The sequence below is a fragment of the Hemitrygon akajei genome, chromosome 17, assembly GCF_048418815.1.
Source record: "Hemitrygon akajei chromosome 17, sHemAka1.3, whole genome shotgun sequence".
Classification (NCBI taxonomy): Eukaryota; Metazoa; Chordata; class Chondrichthyes; order Myliobatiformes; family Dasyatidae; genus Hemitrygon; species Hemitrygon akajei.
Window position 1 is genome coordinate 85,248,214 of NC_133140.1, and position 24,125 is coordinate 85,272,338.

The 24,125-nt window shown below is 44.2% G+C and overlaps 1 protein-coding gene and 1 pseudogene across 1 annotated transcript in view; both read right to left on the reverse strand.

The window, feature by feature from the left end:
• The window catches only part of nae1 (nedd8 activating enzyme E1 subunit 1), a 61,905-nt gene extending 39,230 nt beyond the window's left edge, over positions 1-22,675 (reverse strand). Inside the window, exons 1-6 of the mRNA XM_073070439.1 lie at positions 22,526-22,675; positions 11,702-11,805; positions 11,561-11,621; positions 7,942-7,972; positions 5,290-5,361; positions 511-590 (exon numbers count right to left, since the gene is read on the reverse strand). Of these exons, the coding sequence (XP_072926540.1) occupies positions 511-590; positions 5,290-5,361; positions 7,942-7,972; positions 11,561-11,621; positions 11,702-11,805; positions 22,526-22,599 (422 nt within the window). The 5' untranslated portion in view covers positions 22,600-22,675. The remainder of the gene's footprint in view (positions 1-510; positions 591-5,289; positions 5,362-7,941; positions 7,973-11,560; positions 11,622-11,701; positions 11,806-22,525) is intronic.
• On the reverse strand, positions 6,560-6,655 carry LOC140741009 (U6 spliceosomal RNA; annotated as a pseudogene).
• Positions 22,676-24,125: the final 1,450 nt, after the last annotated feature.

A 24,125-nucleotide genomic window follows, 5' to 3' on the forward strand; every position in this document is an offset into this window, starting at 1 on the left:
CAGAAGGAAACTAAGAAGGTCATTAGGAAGGAAAAGATGAATTATGAAAGGAAGCTGGTGACTTAATATAAAATAAGATTCTAAAAGCTTTTTTAAGTATGTAAAGGGTAAAAGAGAGTTAGGGTAGATATAGGACCAATAGAAAATGACACTAGAGATATTGTAACGAGAGATTCAGAGATAGCAGAGGAACTAAATGCATATTTTGCATCAGTCTTCACAGCAGAAGACATCTGCAGTATACTGGACATTCAAGAGTGTCAGGGCAGTGAAGTATTTGCAGTGAAAATTACGACTGGGGTGGTGCTCAGGTAGCTTAATGGTCTGAGGATGGATAAATCTCCTGGACCTGATGGAATGCACCCTTGGGTTCTGAAGTAAGTAGCTGGAGATTGCGGAGGCATTAACAATGATCTTTCAAGAATCAATAGATTCTGGCATTGTACCGGATGACTGGAGGAAGTAAGATGCCAGAGTGGGGAATAGAAGGAGGCAGCGGGAGTTGCTTACCTCTCTGGGAGTTGAGTGACGATGACGATACTGAATCCATGGAAGAATGTGGGATCATTTTCAAGCAGCTGCTCTACACTCTGAAAATGAGCAGAGGGAATAAGTCAGCTTCTCAGGCTCTCCCCAGGGTTGTGTTCTTATACCCTTTCATGTGGGAAACTCATGCGGTCATGGAAAGAATGTACAAACTCCTTACAGACAGTCAGAATCAGGTTTATTATCACCAGCATGTGTCGCGAAATTTGTTAACTTAGCAGGAGCAGTTCAATGCAATACATAATCTAGAGAGAAAAAAAGTAATAGTAAGATATAAAACATAATAATAAATAAACAAGTAAATCAATTACGTATATTGATTTTTTAAAATGTGTAAAAACAGAAATACTGTACATTAAAAAAAGTGAGATAGTATCCAAAGATTCAATATCCAATTATGAATCGGATGGCAGAGGGGAAGAAGCTGTTCCTGAATTGTTGAGTGTGCCTGATGGTAACAGTGAGAAAAGGGCATGCCCTGGGTGCTGGAGGTCCTTAATAATGGACGCTGCCTTTCTGAGACACCGCTCCCTCAAGATGTCCTGGGTACTTTGTAGGCTAGTACCCAAGATGGAGCCAATTAGATTTACAACCTTCTGCAGCTTCTTTTGGTCCTATGCAGTAGCCCCTCCATACCAGACAGTAATGCAGCCTGTCAGAATGCTCTCCATGGTACAACTATAGAAGTTTTTGAGTGTATTTGTTGACATGCCAAATCTCTTCAAACTCCTAATAAAGTATAGTCGCTGTCTTGCCTTCTTTATGACTACATCAATATGTTGGGACCAGTTTAGATTCTCAGAGATCTTGACAACCAGGAACTTGCAGCTGCTCACTCTCTCCATCTCTGATCCCTCCATGAGGATTGGTATGTGCTCCTTCGTCTTACCGACATTGAGTGCCAGGTTGTTGTTGCGGCACCATTCCACTAGTTGACATACCTCACTCCTGTACGCCCTCTCGTCACCACCTGAAATTCTACCAACAATGATTGTATCGTCAGCAAATTCGTAGATGGTATTTGAGCTATGCCTAGCCACACAGTCATGTGTATACAGAGAGTAGAACAGTGGGCTAAGCACACACCCGAGGTGTGCCAGCATTGATAGTCAGAGAGGAAGATGTTATCACCAATCCGCACAGTCTGTGGTCTTCCAGTTAGGAAGTCGAGGATCCAATTGCAGAGGGGGTTACAGAGGCCGAGGTTCTGCAACTTCTCAATCAGGATTGTGGGAATGATGGTATTAAATGCTGAGCTATAGTCGATGAACAGCATCCTGACGTGGGTGTTTGTGTTGTCCAGGTGGTCTAAAGCCGTGTGGAGAGCCATTGAGATTGTGTCTGCCATTGACCTATTGTGGCGATAGGCAAATTGCAATGGGTCCAGGTCCTTGCTGAGGCAGAAGTTCAGTCTATTCATAACCAACCTCTCAAAGCATTTCATCACTGTTGATGTGAGTGCTACTGGGCGATAGTCATTAAGGCAGCCCACATTATTCTTCTTAGGCACTGGTATAACTGTTGTCTTTTTGAAGCAAGTAGGAATTTCTGCTCGTAGCAGTGAGAGGTTGAAATGTCCTTGAATACTCCCACTAGATGGTTGGCACAGATTTTCAGAGCCTTACCAGGTATTCCATCAGGACCTTCTGACTTGGGAGGGTTCACTCTCTTTAAAGACAGTCTAACATCGGCCTCTGAGACAGAGGTCACAGGGTCATCAGGTGCAGCAGGGGTCTTCACAGCTGTAGTTGTGTTCTCCCTTTCAAAGCGGGCATAGAAGGTGTTGAGTTCATCTGGTAGTGAAACATCGCTGCCATTCACACTACAGGGTTTCGCTTTGCAGGAAGTAATGCCTTGGAGTCCCTGCCAGAGTTGTCGTGCATCTGATATCGCCTCCAACCTCATTCGAAATTGTCTCTTCGCCTTTGAAATAGCCCTCCGCATTCATACCTTTGAACCCGAGTCATTGGCACTTAAACAGCATTACACTGACAGCTACACTACCACAAAATTAAACACAAAGAACATATCACTTCAATTGCAAATCTTACATTCTCCCACCCTTCATGGAACCAACAGCAGTGTACAAACACTGATGGCCCTTCAGGAAAGTTAACATGTCATTCTTGCCTTGTTGGCCTAGGTGTCTCCAGTCCCACATCTGAACTGACTTTTTACTGGATTGAGAGCAATGAAGCAACCTCTGCTTTGCCAGTGTCATCCCTTAATCCAGACAAGCTAGATGAACCGAAATCCCCATCTGCCATTTCTGATGAGGAATGTGGCACCATGTGGAGGGACTCACCCAGACTGACAAATACTACACCTCTCCAACAGCACATACACCCCTCCCCACTGACTCCCTCCCCATTCAACCCTTCTAATCAGAGGCAGGGTGGAGATATGTCTCTACCAAAGCACTCCTTCCCTCCACCAGCCTGCAAGTCCGCCATGGCAAACTGTTGCCCTTGCTTAGCCCCCAGATCAGGGTCAAGTGAAGCCATGGGACCAGCTGGTGCACATCACAAGTCCTGGTTACGTGAACACAGATGTCAGGCAAACAATTTCTGAAGAGTATTGATAATGGCTGTGGTCACTTGTCTTGTAAAGACACTGCCCAGAAGGAGGTAGTGGCAAACCACCTCTGTAGAAATATTTGCCAAGAACAATCATGGTCATGGAAAGACCATGATCACCCATGTCATACAACATGGTATATAATGATGATGATAAATCGGAATAGAAACAAATTGCTCATATGTACATTATGGATTGTGTAACATCTGTAACAGAGGGAAGTAGATGTTCACAGTACAGGAGGCCATTTGGCCCATTACTGCTACCTAATTTGGCCATTTCTTCCTTTCTCACAAGAGGACAATAAAACTTCATTTTCCTATAATTACACACACAAAATCCTAGGGGAAACTCAGCAACCTTCATACATGCTGCCTGATCTGTTGTGTTACTCTGGATTTACAGCATCTGCAGAATCTCCTTTTGTTGATACTTTCCCTTCATTATTCCCATTTCTGGAAGTTCTTCTTGAACCTTCTGCCATCCTTTCAGGTACCATGAACCCATGAGCAATACTTTCCCTTTGCACTATTTATTTTGTAATTTATCACAATATCTTGCATTTGCACTGCAATCCAACTGCAAAACAACAGACTTCACAAAATACGAGCCAGTGATAATAAACTGGATTCTGAAATCAGCTCGTTGTGTAGAGTCATAGAGAGAAATAGCACAGAAACAGGCCTTTTAGTTTGTGTCTACCTACAAACACCCATATTTACATTAATCATACCCTAACCCATTTAATTCTCATCACATTTCTGGCAGATTCTCCTCCATACACACCTCATATTCTGCCACTCCACCACCCGCAGACAATTTGCAGAGATCAATCAACTACCAATCTACAAATATTTTTTGGATGTGGCAAAAAACAGAAGCATCTGGAAGAAATCCATGTTGTCACAGGGGATACAGACGGCATTGGAGGTCAGGACTGACCTCAGGTCACTGGAGATGTCAGCCATTAACTCTATCAGCTGTGCCGCCCTGCTGCCCTTTCTCCTCCGTGGTTTTATTGACCACAGTTTTCTAATTACTAATTCTGTGGGCAATGGAAACAGTTTACAGCGAATTAGGATACATTGGGACCAGTGCATTTTGGCCCAATTAAGCAGCTGCCCCAGTTAGCCAAAGTTTCACAGAAGTAGTTAAAAAGGTATAAAAAAGACAAACTTCTGTTTAATTGAAAAACAAATTATGTATTTAAATGAAATACAGAACTTAGAACACTATCAATACTACTACAGTACTATAAAACTGTATTAGTTTCTAATAGTTATTGATGAAGCAATTAATCCAGTGTATGCTGTCGTGTTCTTTTGACTGACTGTGTAAACAAACAAAATCAACAGACTCCTAGTGCAGAAATGGACTCCCTTCATACAATGCTTTGAATGACTGTATCTTCCAAATCTTCAGTTTCATAGTAACACTTAAGATGATTGTCAATACCTTCAAATTCTTTGTAGTTCTTAACTTGTTGAAATAGTTTCATTTTCACTTAGAGCCGCTTCCGGCATCTCCAGGCCTGAATGCTTGAAATCGCAGTGAGTAAAACAGTTCTGAATTGTCTTGCTGCTTATTTCTCACCAACTGCCAGTGACAAAAATCACTGCTATTTGAATACTACACACTCAACTAAAGCTGCTTAAAAACCATTCACTCTCAGCATGACTTAGTGTCAAATGGCCATACCAAGTGCACGCGACTGATGCTAGTTAGAAATTAGTCGCCAATAGTCTCCTGTCCAAATTAAGCAGCATACTATCCCAAATAAACAAAAAGAATTCTGGCTATTGTCTCGATTAATTTTGGCTCTTAAGAGTTGCCCCAATGAACTAGAATCTACTGCATTGTGTGGAATAACTGAATAGAATCAGTAACTAGAAACTGATTGTGAAACAAGTTTTCAATGCCAAGGAATGTGTGATATCAACATTTCATAATAAAGTATTATCGTGTCATCAGTAATACAGACAGAATTGTGGTATTCACACCAGACTTCGAGGCAAGTGGTCCCGGGTTCAAATCTGGCCAGTTCCTTACCTGCTTTCTATGCATGCTGGGTTGAGCCTCATAAAAAAAAAACAAATGCCTAAAGAACTGGCAAAGTTGCCACACCGCGTGAAAAGGAACAACAACGTCATTTAGTATTGTGTTCACCTCATCCACGAAGTTTCCACTGACGTCACTATTCAGCTCCTGCAGTAATTCTGTAGCTGCTTGTGCTCGGTTCTGGAGTGAAAAGAAATGGAAATGTATAAACTTGCCCTCTTACAGATGGCTTTCTTAAGAATTTAAGGCAGGTTAATATACTCCTTAGGCTTCTGCAGTTACTTATGCCCAACTCGTCTTCTCTTACCCAATCAACGTATCAGCCTTTTCCTTTCTTCTTTGTGCTCTTTAACCTGCACTGCATTTTCTCTGTATCTGATATACTTTATTCTGTGTAATTGTTTCACATTGCATTACCACAATGCAATGTGTAATGAATTGATCTGTATGAACAGTGTGCCAGTCAAAGCTCGATGTCCGAAACCTGGAGACTCAGATGACTGTCCTTGTGAATGGGTGGGTGGGTGGGATGAAGGAATAAGGTTGGCTTTGCTGTGGTTGTTTTGTTGCTTGTTGTGTTCTGTGTTGTTCTGCCAAACATGGTGGGTATACTATGTTGGCGTGCAATGTGTGGTGACATTTGCAGGCAGCCTCTTAGATCGTGTTGGTTATTAGTGCAAACTAATTATGTCAGGATATCACTGTATGCTTTGATGTATATGTGATAAATTAATGAATCTGAAGACAAGCCTTTTGCTGTACCTTGGTAATTGTGACAATAATTCAATTCCAATAACTATGTCAATGTTACTTGTCCCAACTCACCTCTCTCTGAGGAGGGAAATTTTTCCTCAGTGATCAGTGGATTATCAGTGACTGCTGTATGACCATTAGACATAGGAACAGAATTAGGCCATTTGGCCCATCAAGTCTATTCTGCCATTCCATCATGGCTGATTTATTATCCCCCTCAACCCCATTCTGCTTTCTTTTCCCCATAACCTTTAACACTCTTACTAATCAAAAACCTATCAACCCTCGCTTTAAATATATGCTTACACGCTCAAGTTCTAGTCTCACCTGCAAGATAAAACATGTTCTCTGCAGCTCCTCTATCAAACCTTAAAGCCCTCTATCTTGTCAACTCTTTTCTAGAGAAAAGAATCCTTACTTATACAACCTTCAGTTATGGCATCTTTCTAACAGACCCTATTCACACCCTCATTTGTATAAAATAAATTTTATTCACAATAAAAATAACTTACAAGAGGAAAAATGCATGCCATTTTCATTCTTACATTCATAGCCAATGTTTTCAGTAGTGTTTTCCATTACATTTCTTAAAACAAATAGGACTGTTGCTACTCGTGTGGCCCTAAAAAATATAGAATATTTCACGAATTTGCTGTCACCCTCGCAAAAGGGCCACGCTAATCTTCTCTGTATATTCCAATCTTATCATATGTGCTGGCTCCGATATGGTTTTTGGTTCCTTCAGTAGTGTGAGGAGAAGAACTCTGCAAAGCTCCAGGTACAGGCTTAACTAGACTCAACCAATATTCAAATGTAGTCACTGCTCCCTCTAAGTTGCGCAGGCGTGCGACCGCGCAGTAACTGAAACATTCCTGTACACGGAGCCTTTGTTGCCATGCCGCTGGAATTGAAACGTAGAAAACCTACAGCACTATACAGGCCTTTTGGCCCACAAATTGTGCTGAACATGTCCCTACCTTAGAAATTACTAGGCTTACCTATAACCCTCTATTTTTCTAACCTCCATGTACCTATCCAAAAGTCTCTTAAAAGACCCTATCGTATCCACCTCCACCACCATTGCCAGCAGCCCATTCCATGCACTCACCACTTTCTGAGTAAAAAAAACTTACCCCTAACATCTCCTCTGTACCTACTCCCCAGCACCTTAAACCTCTGTCCTCTTGTGGAACCATTTCAGCCCTGGGAAAAAGCCTCTGACTATCCACACGATCAATGCCTCTCATCATCTTGTACACAAAAATTAAGCACACCCGAAGTGCAATGGGAGAGCCTCGTCCTGGAACCTCGGCCCTCCTGATCACCAACGGTTCCCTTCCCGTTAAGTATTGGATGCAATTAGAAAAAGTTTATAAAACGTGTAAAATTTTCTTTATTGTACTGTATTTCATTATACCCTTCAATTAGTGAATAAAATCACAAGTATGAAATTTTTCAGTTTCCATTCTAAATATTCACAGTATGCATATTACACAAAAAAACACTTAAACTGCAGCACAGTTTTCAGGCTGTGTAAAAATTTCCTGCTCAGAGCAATGGTGGTCCGTGCAGCTTTAAACAAAATTAGAGGAAGCCTTGGTTGTAGTAGCTTCTGACCATAAGCTATAGGCCCTAATTCTGCTCATTTGGCCCACTGAGTCAGCTTCACCATCCCTATGGCTGATTTATTATCCCTCTCAGCCCTTTTCTCCTGCCTTTCCCCCATAACCTTCAACACCCTGACTTATCAAGAACCTATCAACATCTGCTTTAAATACACCCATGACTTGACCTCCACAGACGTCTGTGGCAATGAATTCCACAGATTCACCACCCTTTGGCTCAAGGATTTCCTCCTCACCCCAGCCTCACCCTCATCCCAGGTTTTCAACCTTAGCCATGTTACGAAGGACAAGCACACAATATAAAGAAATAAACCAGTAAGCAAAAGTGCTCAGAAAAGTGGATTTTTTCCAATTTAAAACAGGAAAATACGTGAGAATTTACCTTGCCAATGCTGTCCTTGATTAGGAAAAAACTACAAGAGAAACACAGACAATGAAACAATAAAATACAGAGCCCATTTTTCACTTTCATTGTCAAATGTGCTGATGTAAACAGCACCCCGATACCTCAAAGAAAACTTAGATACCATTTACCCTTAAGCAATTAATGTCTAGTCTGATCTGGGCCATCTCCATTTCCTCATCTTGAATCCATCTCCCTGGGTCTTCTCCATTTCCCCATCTTGGATCCATTTCCCTAGCCCTTCTCCATTTCCCCATCTTGGATCCATTTCCCTAGCCCTTCTCCATTTCCCCATCTTGGATCCATTTCCCTAGCCCTTCTCCATTTCCCCATCTTGGATCCATTTCCCTAGCCCTTCTCCATTTCCCCATCTTGGATCCATTTCCCTAGCCCTTCTCCATTTCCCTAGCCCTTCTCTATTTCCTCATCTTGAATCCATCTCCCTGGGTCTTCTCCATTTCCCCATCTTGGATCCATTTCCCTAGACCTTCTCTATTTCCTCATCTTGAATCCATCTCCCTGGATCTTCTCTATTTCCCCATTTTGATCCATCTCCCTGGGTCTTCTCTATTTCCCCATCTTGATCCATCTCCCTGGGTCTTCTCCATTTCCTCATCTTGGATCCATTTCCCTGGGTCTTCTCTATTTCCCCATCTTGATCCATCTCCCTGGGTCTTCTCCATTTCCCCATCTTGGATCTATTTCCCTAGCCCTTCTCTATTTCCTCATCTTGAATCCATCTCCCTGGGTCTTCTCCATTTCCTCATCTTGGATCCATTTCCCTGGGTCTTCTCTATTTCCTCATCTTGAATCCATCTCCCTGGGTCTTCTCTATTTCCCCATCTTGATCCATCTCCCTGGGTCTTCTCTATTTCCCCATCTTGATCCATCTCCCTGGGTCTTCTCCATTTCCTCACCTTGGATCCATCTCCTTGGGTCTTCTCTATTTCCCCATCTTGATCCATCTCCCTGGGTCTTCTCTATTTCCCCATCTTGATCCATATCCCGGGGACTTCTCCATTTCCTCATCTTGGATCCATCTCCCTGGGCCTTCTCCATTTCCCCATCTTGGATCCATTTCCCTAGCCCTTCTCTATTTCCTCATCTTGAATCCATCTCCCTGGGTCTTCTCTATTTCCCCATTTTGATCCATCTCCCTGGGTCTTCTCTATTTCCCCATCTTGATCCATCTCCCTGGGTCTTCTCCATTTCCTCATCTTGGATCCATTTCCCTGGGTCTTCTCTATTTCCCCATCTTGATCCATCTCCCTGGGTCTTCTCCATTTCCCCATCTTGGATCTATTTCCCTAGCCCTTCTCTATTTCCTCATCTTGAATCCATCTCCCTGGGTCTTCTCCATTTCCTCATCTTGGATCCATTTCCCTGGGTCTTCTCTATTTCCCCATCTTGATCCATCTCCCTGGGTCTTCTCTATTTCCCCATCTTGATCCATCTCCCTGGGTCTTCTCTATTTCCCCATCTTGATCCATCTCCCTGGGTCTTCTCCATTTCCTCACCTTGGATCCATCTCCCTGGGTCTTCTCTATTTCCCCATCTTGATCCATCTCCCTGGGTCTTCTCTATTTCCCCATCTTGTTCCATCTCCCTGGGCCTTCTCCATTTCCTCATCTTGGATCCATCTCCCTGGGCCTTCTCCATTTCCTCATCTTGGATCCATTTCCCTGGGTCTTCTCTATTTCCCCATCTTGATCCATCTCCCTGGGCCTTCTCCATTTCCTCATCTTGGATCCATTTCCCTAGCCCTTCTCTATTTCCTCATCCTGAATCCATCTCCCTGGGTCTTCTCTATTTCCCCATCTTGATCCATATCCCAGGGACTTCTCCATTTCCCCACCTTGGATCCATTTCCCTAGCTCTTCTCCATTTCCCCATCTTGATCCGTATCCCGGGGACTTCTCCATTTCCCCATCTTGGATCCATTTTCCAAGCCCTGCTCTATTTCCTCATCTTGGATCCATCTCCCTGGGCCTTCTCCATTTCCTCATCTTGGATCCATTTCCCTGGGTCTTCTCTATTTCCCCATCTTGATCCATCTCCCTGGGCCTTCTCCATTTCCTCATCTTGGATCCATTTCCCTAGCCCTTCTCTATTTCCTCATCCTGAATCCATCTCCCTGGGTCTTCTCTATTTCCCCATCTTGATCCATATCCCGGGGACTTCTCCATTTCCCCACCTTGGATCCATTTCCCTAGCTCTTCTCCATTTCCCCATCTTGATCCGTATCCCGGGGACTTCTCCATTTCCCCATCTTGGATCCATTTTCCAAGCCCTGCTCTATTTCCTCATCTTGGATCCATCTCGTTGGGTCTTCTCCATTTCCCCATCTTGATCCATCTCGCTGGACCTTCTTTATTTCCTCATCTTGGATCCATCTCCCTCACAACTGTTAATCTTGCTGACCTTATTGACAGACCAACCAGTTCAGTCAATGATGATCCTCCAACAAAATTTGTTCATTCATTTCTACTGGTGAGCGTGGAGCAACCTAGTTAAGCAGGGGTACTGTTTAAACTCCATCATATCATCTCCAGACAATTCCGCATTCTTTTCTGCTATTTGAGGATGGTCCCACCTTGTGCTAAGAGAGAGTGGACAGGAATCTGAGCCGAAGTCACCCACCCAAACCAGAGCCCTTTTGCAGCATTGCGGTTAAAGTCCTAGACAGTGGCTTCGCCTAACTATCCAGAACTCCACTGGGTCACTGGGGAATTTAAATACAACTTGTTAAATAACTCTGCAACTAAAAAGATAGTATCAGGAATGGGGGACATGCTGTGAATCTGCCATGTTTAGCCAATCCTTAGGTGTGCTAATTGGTATTGCAAACTATGTACTTCACTGTATGTCTTGATGTACATGTGAAAAATAAATCTGAATCTGATTTGGCTAATTCTACTTCTTAAGCCTATCACCCCTATTGAGACATAGGTTGCCGACAGCAGCTTGCCAAAGGCCACTGCCTTGGCCCAAAGATTGATTGGCCCTGTGGTTTCCACTTTCACCACGATTTCCTATGTCTTCTAGGCAAAGATCCTTTTGCCTGGTTGCTTTACCGTCTGATACGGAGGCTCCAATGCACAGGATCAGAAAAAGCTACAGAAAGCAGCAAACACAGCTAGCTCCATCGTGGGCATCAGTCTCCCTACTGTTGAGGACATTTCAAAAGGAGGTACTTCAAAAAGGCGGCATCCATCATTAAGAACTTCCACCACCTAGGACATGCCCTCTTCTCATTATTACTATCAGGGAAGAGGTAAAGGAGCCCAAAGACACACACTCAATGTGTTAGGAGCAGCTTCTTCCCCTCCACTATCATATTTCTGATCGGACAATGAATCCTTCAACATTACCTCACTATTTTTTTGCTCTCTTTCTGCACAACTAATTGAATTTCTTTAATGCACGCATATTTCTTAATGTAATTCATGGAAATTTTTACAAATTGCACTTTACTGCTGCAGCAAAACAAATTTCACAACATACTGTATGTCAGTGATAATAAACCTGATTCTGATTCTGAAAGAATAAGCAACAAACCATGCACAACAGAATTAAGTCTTGAGGTTTAAGGGCTCACTTGTTTCCAACATCCTCTCCAGCAACAACATTGCCATCCACTATTGTAAAAGCTCCAATTCCTGTGGAGAGAAATGCCAGTGAATAGTCTTGTTCAACATTAATCAATATCTTTGATTTTGTATAAGTTGTCCAACCTTACCGGGAAGCACCAAGTTCTTGAGGATTTCAGTGCCGGTGGCACTGGCATTAATCAGGCAGACTCGTGCGGCTTCCAATGCCTCCTGTCCATGATCACCCCACAGCCTGAGGGAGAAAATGCAGTAAGTGGCATCAGCTTTCCAAGCTCACTGAAGCAGAGATCCTTAACCAACCCGGCAATCACCAACACAAACATACAGGTTCAATAAATGTCTATCGATCAAGTGAAATCACACCGTCTATTTTAATCAAAGACCAATCCCTCATTCTGATGTCCTCTTGAAAAGCAATTAGAAGATTTACAATCAGCTTAGGATATGCTAAAAGAGTTCAAGGCTTTAGTTAAAATATTTCTATGCGGCACATTTGACTTTCTATAGATGCACAGTGGAGGGTAACCTAACTGCTTGCATTACCGCCTGGTATGGAAAAATCAATATCCAGGAACATAATACGCTGCAGAAAGCGATGGATACAGCCCAGTCTGTCAAAGGTAAAGCCCTCTCCACCAGTGAGCACACTTAAATGGAGTGCTGCTACAAGAAAGCAGCATTCATTATCAAGGACACCCCGCCCCCCCCACCATCTAAACCCTGCTCACTTCTTGGTGCTACCATTGGTCAGGAATTACAGAAGCCTAGGGTCCCATAGTACCAGGTTTGGTAACAGTTATTACCCTACAACCATCATGCTTCTGAACTTGGTGGTGCAAAACCCAAGGCTGAAGTACTGATCACTTCATCCACCACTGCTCTGAACTAATTTTGTAACCTACAGACTTACTTTTAAGGACTCTTCACAACTCATGCTCACAGTATTATTTTGTATTTGCGTATTGGACATCCTTTTGCACATTGGGTGTTTGTCAGTCTTCGTGTGCAGTTTTTCATTGATTCTATTGTATTTGTTGGAGGAGCTGGATTGGGTTTGGAGGAGCTGCCTGCTCCTTGTTGGCATCGGAGTTGGTGCGTGATGGTGGCGTGCAGTGTAACTTCTGGCGATTGCCTTGAACATTTCTCTGGCAATCACAAGACCATGTTATACATTGATAATGTAAGATGCCGCAGGCCTGTTTTCCTTGTCTGGTGATGCAACAGGCGACGGGAACACTCCATACCTCAGGTGTAGCGAGGACCAGGCCTCAAGCTCTGGGCTTGCCTGCTACTGCAGTGCAAGTGAAGAGATGCCGAACGCGATTCAATGCACAGTGGGAGGATGGCCTTTCCCATCAGTACTGCTCGCCAGTGCTTGACTGGTGGAACGACAGGCTGGATTGTGTGCACCTGCACATTGCCGGGAACTGAACCATCAACTTGTGGGACACGTCGCTCAGGGTTTTGGGCTATATATGTGGGGTTTTTTTGCCTATGTTTTTTGCTCACTATTTTGAATCTGCTGTGTATGTTTTGCACATTGGCGCCAGGAGAACGCTGCTTCATCCAGCTATATTCATGAATGGTTGAATGATAATTAAACATGAACTTGATTTTATTTGAATTTGATTATTTATTTGTTCTATGCTGAATACCTGTAAGAAAGTGAATCTCAGGGTAGTTCATGGTAACAAACTACTGACAAAAAATTTATTTTGAACTTTGACAGCAAAATGTTCCATGGGGATTATCAAAGACAATTTGAGAAAACTTCAAAGAAAGTTATCAGATGTTCAAAGTTTTGGTTAATGAGACATAGAAACATAGAAAATAGGTGCAGGAGTAGGCCATTCGGCCCTTCGAGCCTGCACTGCCATTCAGTATGATCATGGCTGATCATCCAACTCAGAACCCTGTACCTGCTTTCTCTCCATGCCCCCGATCCCTTTAGCCACAAGGGCCATATCTAACTTCCTCTTAAATATAGCCAATGAACCGGCCTCAACTGTTTCCTGTGGCAGAGAATTCCACAGATTCACCATTCTCTGTGTGAAGAAGTTTTTCCTCATCTCAGTCCTAAAAGGCTTCCCCTTTATCCTTAAACTGTGACCCCTCGTTCTGGACTTCCCCAACATCGGAAACAATCTTCCTGCATCTAGCCTATCCAATCCCATTAGAATTTTATACGTTTCAATAAGATCCCCCCTCAATCTTCTAAATTCCAGTGAGTATAAGCCTAGTCGATCCAGTCTTTCTTCATATGAAAGTCCTGCCATCCCAGGAATCAATCTGGTGAACCTTCTCTGTACTCCCTCTATGGCAAGAATGTCTTTCCTCAGATTAGGGGACCAAAACTGCACACAATATTCTAGGTGCGGTCTCACCAAGGCCTTGTACAACTGCAGTAGAACCTCCCCGCTCCTGTACTCAAATCCTTTTGCTATGAATGCCAACATACCATTTGCCTTTTTCACCGCCTGCTGTACCTGCATGCCCACCTTCAATGACTGGTGTACAATGACACCCAGGTCTCGTTGCACCTCCCCTTTTCCTAATCGGCCACCGTTCAGATAATAATCTGTTTTCCTGTTCTTGCAACCAAAGTGGATAACCTCACATTTATCCACATTAAATTGCATCTGCCATGAATTTGCCCACTCACCTAACCTATCCAACTCACCCTGCATCCTCTTAGCATCCTCCTCACAGCTAACACCGCCGCCCAGCTTCGTATCATCCGCAAACTTGGAGATGCTGCATTTAATTCCCTCGTCTAAATCATTAATATATATTGTAAACAACTGGGGTCCCAGCACTGAGCCTTGCGGTACCCCACTAGTCTCTGCCTGCCAATCTGAAAAGGTCCCGTTTACTCCCACGCTTTGCTTCCTGTCTGCCAACCAATTCTCTATCCACATCAATACCATACCCCCAATACCGTGTGCTTTAAGCTTGCACACTAATCTCCTGTGTGGGACCTTGTCAAAAGCCTTTTGAAAATCTAAATATACCACATCCACTGGCTCTCTCCTATCCACTCTACTAGTTACAACTTCAAAAAATTCTATAAGATTCGTCAGACATGATTTTCCTTTCACAAATCCATGCTGATTTTGTCCAATGATTTCACCTCTTTCCAAATGTGCTGTTATCACATCTTTGATAACCGACTCTAGCATTTTCCCCACCACCGATGTCAGACTCAGCGGTCTATAATTCCCCGGTTTTTCTCTCCCTCCTTTTTTAAAAAGTGGGGTTACATTAGCCACCCTCCAATCCTCAGGAACTAATCCAGAATCTAAGGAGTTTTGAAAAATTATCACTAATGCATCCACTATTTCTTGGGCTACTTCCTTAAGCACTCTTGGATGCAGAGTTTAAGGATTTGATAAGTGGAAATTGTACAACTTAAGGCTTCAACAATGAAGTCAAAGCCTTAGGAGCCACAGCAGAAGAACAAATCAACATGTACCTGACGAGCTCAGAGGTAGTAGAAAAATCACAGGCCCAGGGAGGGGGACATGGTCATTGAGTGTGATCGGCAAACACTACCGAGACTGAGGCTTTGCAAACTGGAAACCAAAGGAAGATCATTTTCTACAGGAGTTGAGCAAGTTAACATAAAGAAATATTAGTTTGTGTTGATGTTGGTCTGAGCAATGATACAGGTACCTATAGCTGGCCTTGGTGGTTTGTATAGCACAGTCTAGGCTCTCAGCCTGCAATGCTGTGCTGACTTCTATAAACCTACGCCAGGATCAATCTAATCTTTCCCTCAGACACAAACCATACACTCTATTTTTTTCATCCATCTGCCTGTCTAAGAGACGCTTAAATATCCCTATTGTATCAGCCTCTACCACCACCCCTGCAGTGTACTCTAGGCACTTGCCACTCTGTAAAAACTTACCTCTGACCATCTCAATACACCTGCCCTCTCACCATATCCCTCGATGCCTGACCAACCAGCAATCTATCAACTTCCGCTTTGAATATACTTACAGACTTGGCCTCCACCGCAGTTTGCGGCAGAATATTCCACAGATTCACCACTCTTTGGCTAAAAGAATTTCTCCTTACTTCTGTTCTAAAAGGTTGCCCCTCAATTTTGAGGCTGTGTCCCTATTCCATAAGGAACATTTTCCCCACATCCACTCTATCTAGTCCTTTCAACATTCTTCACGCATTCTTCTACATTCCACTGGATACAGGCCCAAAGTTACCAAATGCTCCTCATACATTAACCCCTACATTCCCAGAATCATCTTCATGAACCTCCTTTGGACTCTCTCCAATGACAATACATCCTTTCTAAGCTAAGGGGCCGAAAATTGACAATACTCCAAGTGCAGCCTGACTAGTGTCTTATGAAGGCTCAGCATTATCTCTGTGCTTTTATATTCTATTCCCCTTGAAATAAATGCCAACATTGCATTTGTCTTCTTTACCACAGACTCAACCCGTGAACTAACTTTCTGGGAGCCTTGCAAGAGAACACCGAAGTCCCTTTGCACCTCTGATGTTTGTATTTTCTTCCCATTTGGATAATAGTCTGCATTATTGTTCCTTTTACAAAAATGCATTATCGTACATTTCTGAACACTATTCCATGCCACTTTTTTGCCCATTTCTCCAATTTGTCTAAGTCATGCTGCAATCACAGTGCTTCCTCAGTGCCTCCTACACCCTCCCCACCTATCTTTGTATCCTCCACAAACTTTGCAACAAAGCCCTCAATTCCACTATCTGAATCACTGACAAACAAATAGAAAAGTATTGCTCAACATCTCCTCATAAGACTTGCTCTCTAATCCAGGCAGCATTCTGGTAAATCTCATCTGCACCCTCTCTAAAGCTTCCACATCCTTCTTATAATGATGGAATCAGCACCGAACATAATACTCTGAGTGTGGTCTGACCAGAGTTAAAGAGAAACTGAAACAGCTTCAGTGCATGCATTATATCAAGTTCACTGTCATTCAGCCGTACACGTGTACTGCCAAACAAAACATGGTTCTTCCAGATCGAGGTGCACAACACAATACATATGTCTCACACACAACGCACACAGTAATAATACCACAAATAAATTAACATTCTTGAGATACATAAAGTGTAAAAAAGAGGCAAGAGTGGATTTTGGACCATTGGGGAGAGGTAGTAATGGGGGAACAACGAAATGGTAAATGAACTTAATAAGTATTTTGCATCCGTCTTCACTGTGGTATACAGTAGCAATATACAATATACAATATACAATACACTAGCACTATGGTGGTCTTCCAAGTGTCAGGGGTCATGAAGTATGTTGTATGTACCATAACTAGAGAAGGTTCTTGGGAAACTGAAAGATCTAAAGATAGATAAGTCACCTGGACCAGATGGTGTCCACCCAAGAGTTCTGAAAAAGGTGGCTGAAGAGATTGTAGGGGCATTAGTAGCGATATTTTAAGAATCACTAGATTCTGGAATGGTTCCATAAGACTGAAAAATTACAAATGTCTCTCCACTCTTCAAGAAGGGAAAGAGGCTGAAGAACGGAAACTATAGACCAGTTAGTCTGATCTCAGTGGTTGGGAAGATGGCTTTGGAATACTTGGAGGCACATGATAAAATAGGCCATAGTCAGCATGGTTTCCTCAAGGCAAAATTTTGCCTGACAAATCTGTTGGAATTCTTTGAAGAGATAACAAGCTGGGTAGACAAAGAGAATCGGTTGATGTTGTGTGCTTGGAGTTTCAGAAGGCCTTTGACAAGATGCTACGCATGAGGCTGCTTAACAAGCTACGATCCATGGTATAACAGGAAGGATTCTAGAATGAATAATGCAGTGGCTGATTAGCAGCAGACAAAGGAGGAAATAAAGGGAGACCTAGTTGGCTGCTGGTGACTAGTAGTGTTCCACAGGGGTCTGGGTTGGGACGGATTGTTTTTACATGATATGTCAATGATTTGGTTGGCGCAATTGATGGCTTTCTTGCAAAGTTTGCAGATGATATAAAGATAGGTGGAGGGGAAGGTTGTTTTGAGGAAGTAGAGAGGCGACAGATTAGAAGAATGGGCAAAGAAGTGGCAGAGGGAATACAGTATTGGGAAGTGTATGGTCATGCACTTTGGTAGAAGTAATTAAAGGGTTGACTATTTTCTAAATGGAGAGAAAGTACAAAAACTGAGGTGCATAGGGACTTGGGAGTCCTTGTGCAGAATTCCCTGAAGGTTAATTTGCAGGTTGAGTCTGTGGTGAGGAAGACAAATGTGTTGCTAGCATTCATTTCAAGAGGACTAGAACATAAAAGCAAGGATGTAATGTTGTGCCCCTTATCTTAGAAATGAAGTTCTGAAACTGGAGAGGGATCAAAGGAGGTTCCCAAAAATTATTCCAGGTTTGAACGACTTGTCATATGAAGAGCATTTGATGGCTCTGGGCCTGTATTCACTACAGCTCGGTGACCTCATTGAAACCTATTAAATGGTGAAAGACCTTGACAGAGTGGATGTGGAGAGGATGTTTCTTATGGTGGGAGAGTCTAAGACCAGAAGACACAGCTTCATAAATGAGGAGCATCATTTAAAACTGGAGATGAGGAGGATTTCTTTAGCCAGAGGGTGGTGAATCTGTGGGATTGGTTGCCACAGGAAGCTATGGAGGCCAAGCCTATATACATATTTAAGGCAGAGGTTGAGAGATTCACAATTAGTCAGGTCTTGAAGGGATATGGAGAGAAGGCAGGACATTGGGCTGAGAGGAAAATTAGATCAGCTATGATGAAATGGCAGAGCAGACTCAATGGGCCTTAAGGCCTAATTCTGCTCCTATGGCTTGTGGTCTGACACAATTTAATAAGTAAACAGTATAACACTTTTGGCGCTTGATTCGTGTTGAGATTAATACGTGATGAAACCTGGGTGATGAAAGGGAATTCAGTAGCTTCACAGCCTGGAGGAAGAAGCAGTTCTTGTCTGAATGCTCTGGTACCTCCTGCCTGATGGTAGGGGCTCAAAGAGAATGTTGGATGGATGGGAGGGATCATTCGGAATATTAAGGCCCTGCATACGTAGCGCCTAGACTGGATCTAGTTGTGGTTACAAAGTCTTTAACTGACCTGCACTTATTCACATTCCACAAGCAGACATCTATCTGTACATGGTGATGCTGATGCACTGTGTCTCAATTATCCCAGCTGCAAACCAGGGGAACCTGGTCCTTCCCTTTAGGAATGTCAGGGCCCCGTAAAGGAGAAGATTGTAAGCCGATGAGAAAATGCAGTCAACATGAAGATAAAAGGTGCCAATGGGATCAAAGGAGGCAACAGGTTCAACAACAGGGGGAAAGTAGGGTCAACAGCTCGGGGTAATAGATGAGCCAAGGAGCAGCAACCTATTGATTCTTTCTTCTACAGCTCCTTACCTTTCCCACCCACCTGGCTTCACCTATCACCATCTAGCTTGTCCTCCTTTTCTTCCCTCCACCTTTTACTTCTTGAATCTTCTCCCCTTCCTTTCCAGTCCTAATGAAGGGTTTTGACCTGAAACATCAACTGTTTATTTATTTCCATAGATGCTGCCTGACCTCCTGAGTTCTTCTAACATTTTGTGCGTGTTGCTACAGATTCACTTTCAAGGACTCTACAACTCGTGTTCTCAGAATCAGGTTTATTATCACCAACATGAGTCGTGAAACTTGTTAACTTAGCAGCAGTTCAATGCAACACATAAATAAAGAAGAAAAAATAAATAAGTAAATCAATTACAGTATACATATATTGAATAGATTAAAAATAGTGCAAAGAACAGAAATAATATATTAAAAAAGTGAGGTAGTGTTTAAGGGTTCAACATCCATTTAGGAATCGGATGGCAGAGGGGAAGAGGCTGCTCCTGAATCGCTGAGTGTGTGCCTTCAAACTTCTGTACCTCCTACCTGATGGTAACAGTGAGAAAAGGGCATGTCCTGGATGCTGGAGCTCCTTAATAATGGACGCTGCCTTTCTGAGACACTTCTCCTTGAAGATGTCCTGGGTACTTTGTGTTTGTAAATTTAGTCAGCTCCATCTTGGGTACCAGCTTACAAAGTACACTGCAGATGCTGGGGTCAAAGCAACACAATAGACAATAGGTGCAGAAGTAGACCATTCGGCCCTTCGAGCCTGCAACACCATTTTGAGATCATGGCTGATCAATTCCTATCAATACCCAGTTCCTGCCTTGTCCCCATATCCCTTGATTCCCCTATCCATAAGATACCTATCTAGCTCCTTCTTGAAAGCATCCAGAGAATTGGCCTCCACTACCTTCCGAGGCAGTGCATTCCAGACCCCCACAACTCTCTGGGAGAAGAAGTTTTTCCTTAACTCTGTCCTAAATGACCTACCCCTTATTCTCAAACCATGCCCTCTGGTACTGGACTCTCCCAGCATCTGGAACATATTTCCTGCCTCTATCTTGTCCAATCCCTTAATAATCTTATATGTTTCAATCAGATCCCCTCTCAATCTCCTTAATTCCAGCGTGTACAAGCCCAGTCTCTCTAACCTCTCTGCGTAAGACAGTCCAGACATCCCAGGAATTAACCTCGTGAATCTACGCTGCACTTCCTCTACAGCCAGGATGTCCTTCCTTAACCCTGGAGACCAAAACTGTACACAATACTCCAGGTATGGTCTCACCAGGGCTCTGTACAAATGCAAGAGGATTTCCTTGCTCTTGTACTCAATTCCCTTTGTAATAAAGGCCAACATTCCATTAGCCTTCTTCACTGCCTGCTGCACTTGCTCATTCACCTTCAGTGACTGATGAACAAGGACTCCGAGATCTCTTTGTATTACTCCCTTACCCAACTCTATACCGTTCAGATAATAGTCTGCCTTCCTGTTCTTACTCCCAAAGTGGATAACCTCACACTTATTCACATTAAACGCCATCTGCCAAGTATCTGCCCACTCACCCAGCCTATCCAAGTCACCCTGAATTCTCCTAACATCCTCATCACATGTCACACTGCCACCCAGCTTAGTATCATCAGCAAATTTGCTGATGTTATTTTCTATGCCTTCATCCAAATCGTTAACGTAAATGGTAAACAGCTGTGGTCCCAATACCGAGCCCTGTGGCACCCCACTAGTCACCACCTGCCATTCCGAGAAACACCCATTCACCGCTACCCTTTGCTTTCTATCTGCCAACCAGTTTTCTATCCATGTCAATGCCTTCCCCCTGATGCCCTGAGCTTTGATTTTACCCACCAATCTTCTATGTGGGACCTTATCAAATGCCTTCTGAATACGTACAACAAGCTGGAGGAACTCAGCTGGTCGGGCAGCATCCGTGGAAACGAGCAGTCAACGTTTCGGGCTGAGACCCTTCGTCAGAACTGAAGGGGGGGCAGGGGCCCTATAAGGAAGGTGGGGGGAGGGTGGGAAGGAGAAGGCTGGTCAGTGCCAGGTGAAAACCAAGTAAGAGGAAAGATCAAGGGGTGGGGAAGGGGAAGCAGATCGGGGAATGGCAGGAAAGGTGAAGAAGGAATGTAAGGGGAAAGCACTATGGGTAGTAGAAGGCGGAGGAACCATGAGAGAGGTGATAGGCAGCTGGAGGAGGAAGCAGAGTGAAACTGGGATGGGGAAGGGAATTACCGGAACTTGGAGAATTCAATGTTCATGCCAAGGGGCTGGAGACTACCCAGACGGTATATGAGGTGTTGCTCCTCCAACCTGAGTTTGGCCTCATCATGATAGTAGAGGCCATGTATGCACATATCCAAATGTGAATGTGAAGCAGAATTGAAGTGGATGGCAACTGGGAGATCCTGTCTGTTGTGGCGGACGGAGTGTAGGTGCTTGACGAAGCAGTCCCCCAATCTGCGTCAGGTCTTGCCGATGTAGAGGAGGCTGCACCGTGAGCACCGGAAGCAATAGATGACCCCTACAGACTCACAAGTGAAGTGTCCTTCCTCACCTGGAAGGACAGTTTGGAGCCCTGAATAGTGGTAAGAGAGGAGGTGTAGCACTTACACTTGCTTACCCTCCCTTCCCCCATCCCAGTTTCACTCTGCCTCCTTCTCCAGCTGCCTGCCACCTCTCTCTCATGGTTCCACCTTCTTCTACTACCCATAGTGCTTCTTTATAGGGCCCCTGCCCCCTCCCTCTTCAATCCTGTTGAAGGGTCTCGGCCCGAAATGTTGACTGTTCGTTTCCATGGATGCTGCCCAACCTGCTGAGTTCCTCCAGCTTGTTGTACGTGTAAATGTACAAACCTCTGCAGTTTCTTTCAGTCCTATGCAGTAGCCACCCCCCCCCCCCCCACACACACATTTATTGACACAATTTGTCCTTTTTTGCACATTCAATGTTTGTCAGTCTTGGTTATGTATAATTTTTCATAAACTCTATTGTATATTTATTCTCCTATAAATGTCTACAAGAAAACGAATCTCTAGGAGGCATATATGTACTCTGATGATAACATTTACTTGAACATGCCATCATTACGAATTCCCACCAGCCAGGGCTTACCCTCTTCTCATGCTACCATCAAGGAAGCAGTACAGGAGCCTGAGAATACACCAACCCATATTCATTGTCCATTCAGAAACCCAATGAACCTAATTATTTTTGCTCTCTTTTTGCACTACTTACCGTATACCTTACTGTAATTTTCAGTTAAAATATATGTATGCTGCAAACAGCAAATTTAACACCACAGACACGTGTCAAGAAAAACGTCAGTGATATTAAACCAGATTCTGATTCGGAACTTTGAGTAGTGTAACAGCTCCAGAACAGGTAAGGAGGTCAGCACGCGGTAACAGACAGGACAACAAGAGTAACAAAAGGGGGCAAGAGGCTCCACAACACATCACTGAGAAGGTAACAGGGTACAGGGGTTGGCTCCCAGGACACAGTTGGGTCGGACACCCGGGGCCCTGAGCCCCACACCTGGTCCCAAACCCCGCTCACCGCAGCTGCCGGTCGTATTTCTCCTCCTTGTTGAGGGTCCCGGTGCCGCCGCTCGCTGCCACCACCGCCGCCATGGAGACTGGACTCAGGTAAATCGAGCCCTCTTTCGACACCCACCGCTGCACTTTCGATCCCGCGCAGAGCGAGCCTGAGCCTCTCGGCTGCAGATTCGGCACGGAGAGGGCGCGGACACGGCCTCCAGCCTGTGAGGGCGCTAGCGGCGCCGGGCCGGGCCGGTGGCTGAAGGCACGTAGGTCAGCTGCTGAGGGCAGTGAGTTGGTGACTGGAGCTGGGCCTGGCCTGAGGTGTCATACAGTGACCAGTCCTCGAGAGTCAGAGAATTGGATTGTGTTCGTCTGTGGGCTTGTTTTTGCTGACAATACCCAGGGACCATCAATTTACAGTACAAACAAGAGAAAATCTGCAGATGCTGGAAATCCCAGCAACACACACAAAATGCTGGAGGATCTCAGCAGGCCAGGCAAAAAAGTACAATCGACATTTCGGGCCGAGATCCTTCGGCAGAACTGGAGAAAAACTGCTGGGGAGTAGATTTAAAAGGTGGTGGGGGCAGGGTAGAGAACTACAAGGTGCTAGGTGAAACCTGGAGGGGGAGGGATGAAGTAAAGAGTTGGGACAACAACACACACAAAATGCTGGTGGGACACAGCAGGCCAGGCAGCATCTATAGGGAGAAGCGCTGTCGACGTCTCGGGCCGAGACCCTTCGTCAGGACTAACCGAAAGGAAAGATAGTAAGAGATTTGAAAGTAGTGGGGGGAGGGGGAAATGCGAAATGATAGGAGAAGACCGGAGGGGCTGGGATGAAGCTAAGAGCTGGAAAGGTGATTGGTGAAAGTGTTACAGGAATGAAGAAGAGGAGGGGGTTTCTGATGGGAGAGGACAGGAGGCCATGGAAGAAAGAAAAGGGGGGAGGAGCACCAGAGGGAGTTGATGTATGGGTAGGGTGAGAGACGTTGAAGGGGGGGATTACAGGTACTGGAAGTTCAAGAAATCGATGTTCATGCCATCATGCCTACAGGACATGACACTGCAGGTCTTGGGTTATATTTTTTTGCAAGTAACTGCATGTTTACTGAGAGCTTATATGCACTATTTGTGCCCTGTGCTATGTATGACTGTTAGTACTATGTTTTGTACCTTAGCCCCAAAAGAACGCTTTTGTTTGGCGGTATTCGTGTATGGTGGTGGTTGTTCCTTTTTGTACCTCGTGGCACATTGAGCAGCATTGTTGTCATTTCCTTAGCATTTTTTTTTACAAGGCTCAGTTGCTAGCTCAGCACTCAACCCAGCAGGAATGGAAAGCTTGCAAGGAGCCGGCCAGGTTCAAACCTGGTGCTCAAAGTCTGATGTCGATGCCTCTACACCACAGGCTGGCATATTCATGTATGGTTGAATGTCAATTAAACTTGAACTCGACTGGTTCTCAGGAGTTTCACAGTGATCAGCCCTGGAGAGTCAGACAGTGACCAGCTTTGGGGACTGCAGCTGTGACCATTATGGAAACCAAGACAAAGGAATGGATTGTGGACTTCAGGATGGGGAAGTGGGAAGAAGACACACACCAGTCCTCAATGAGA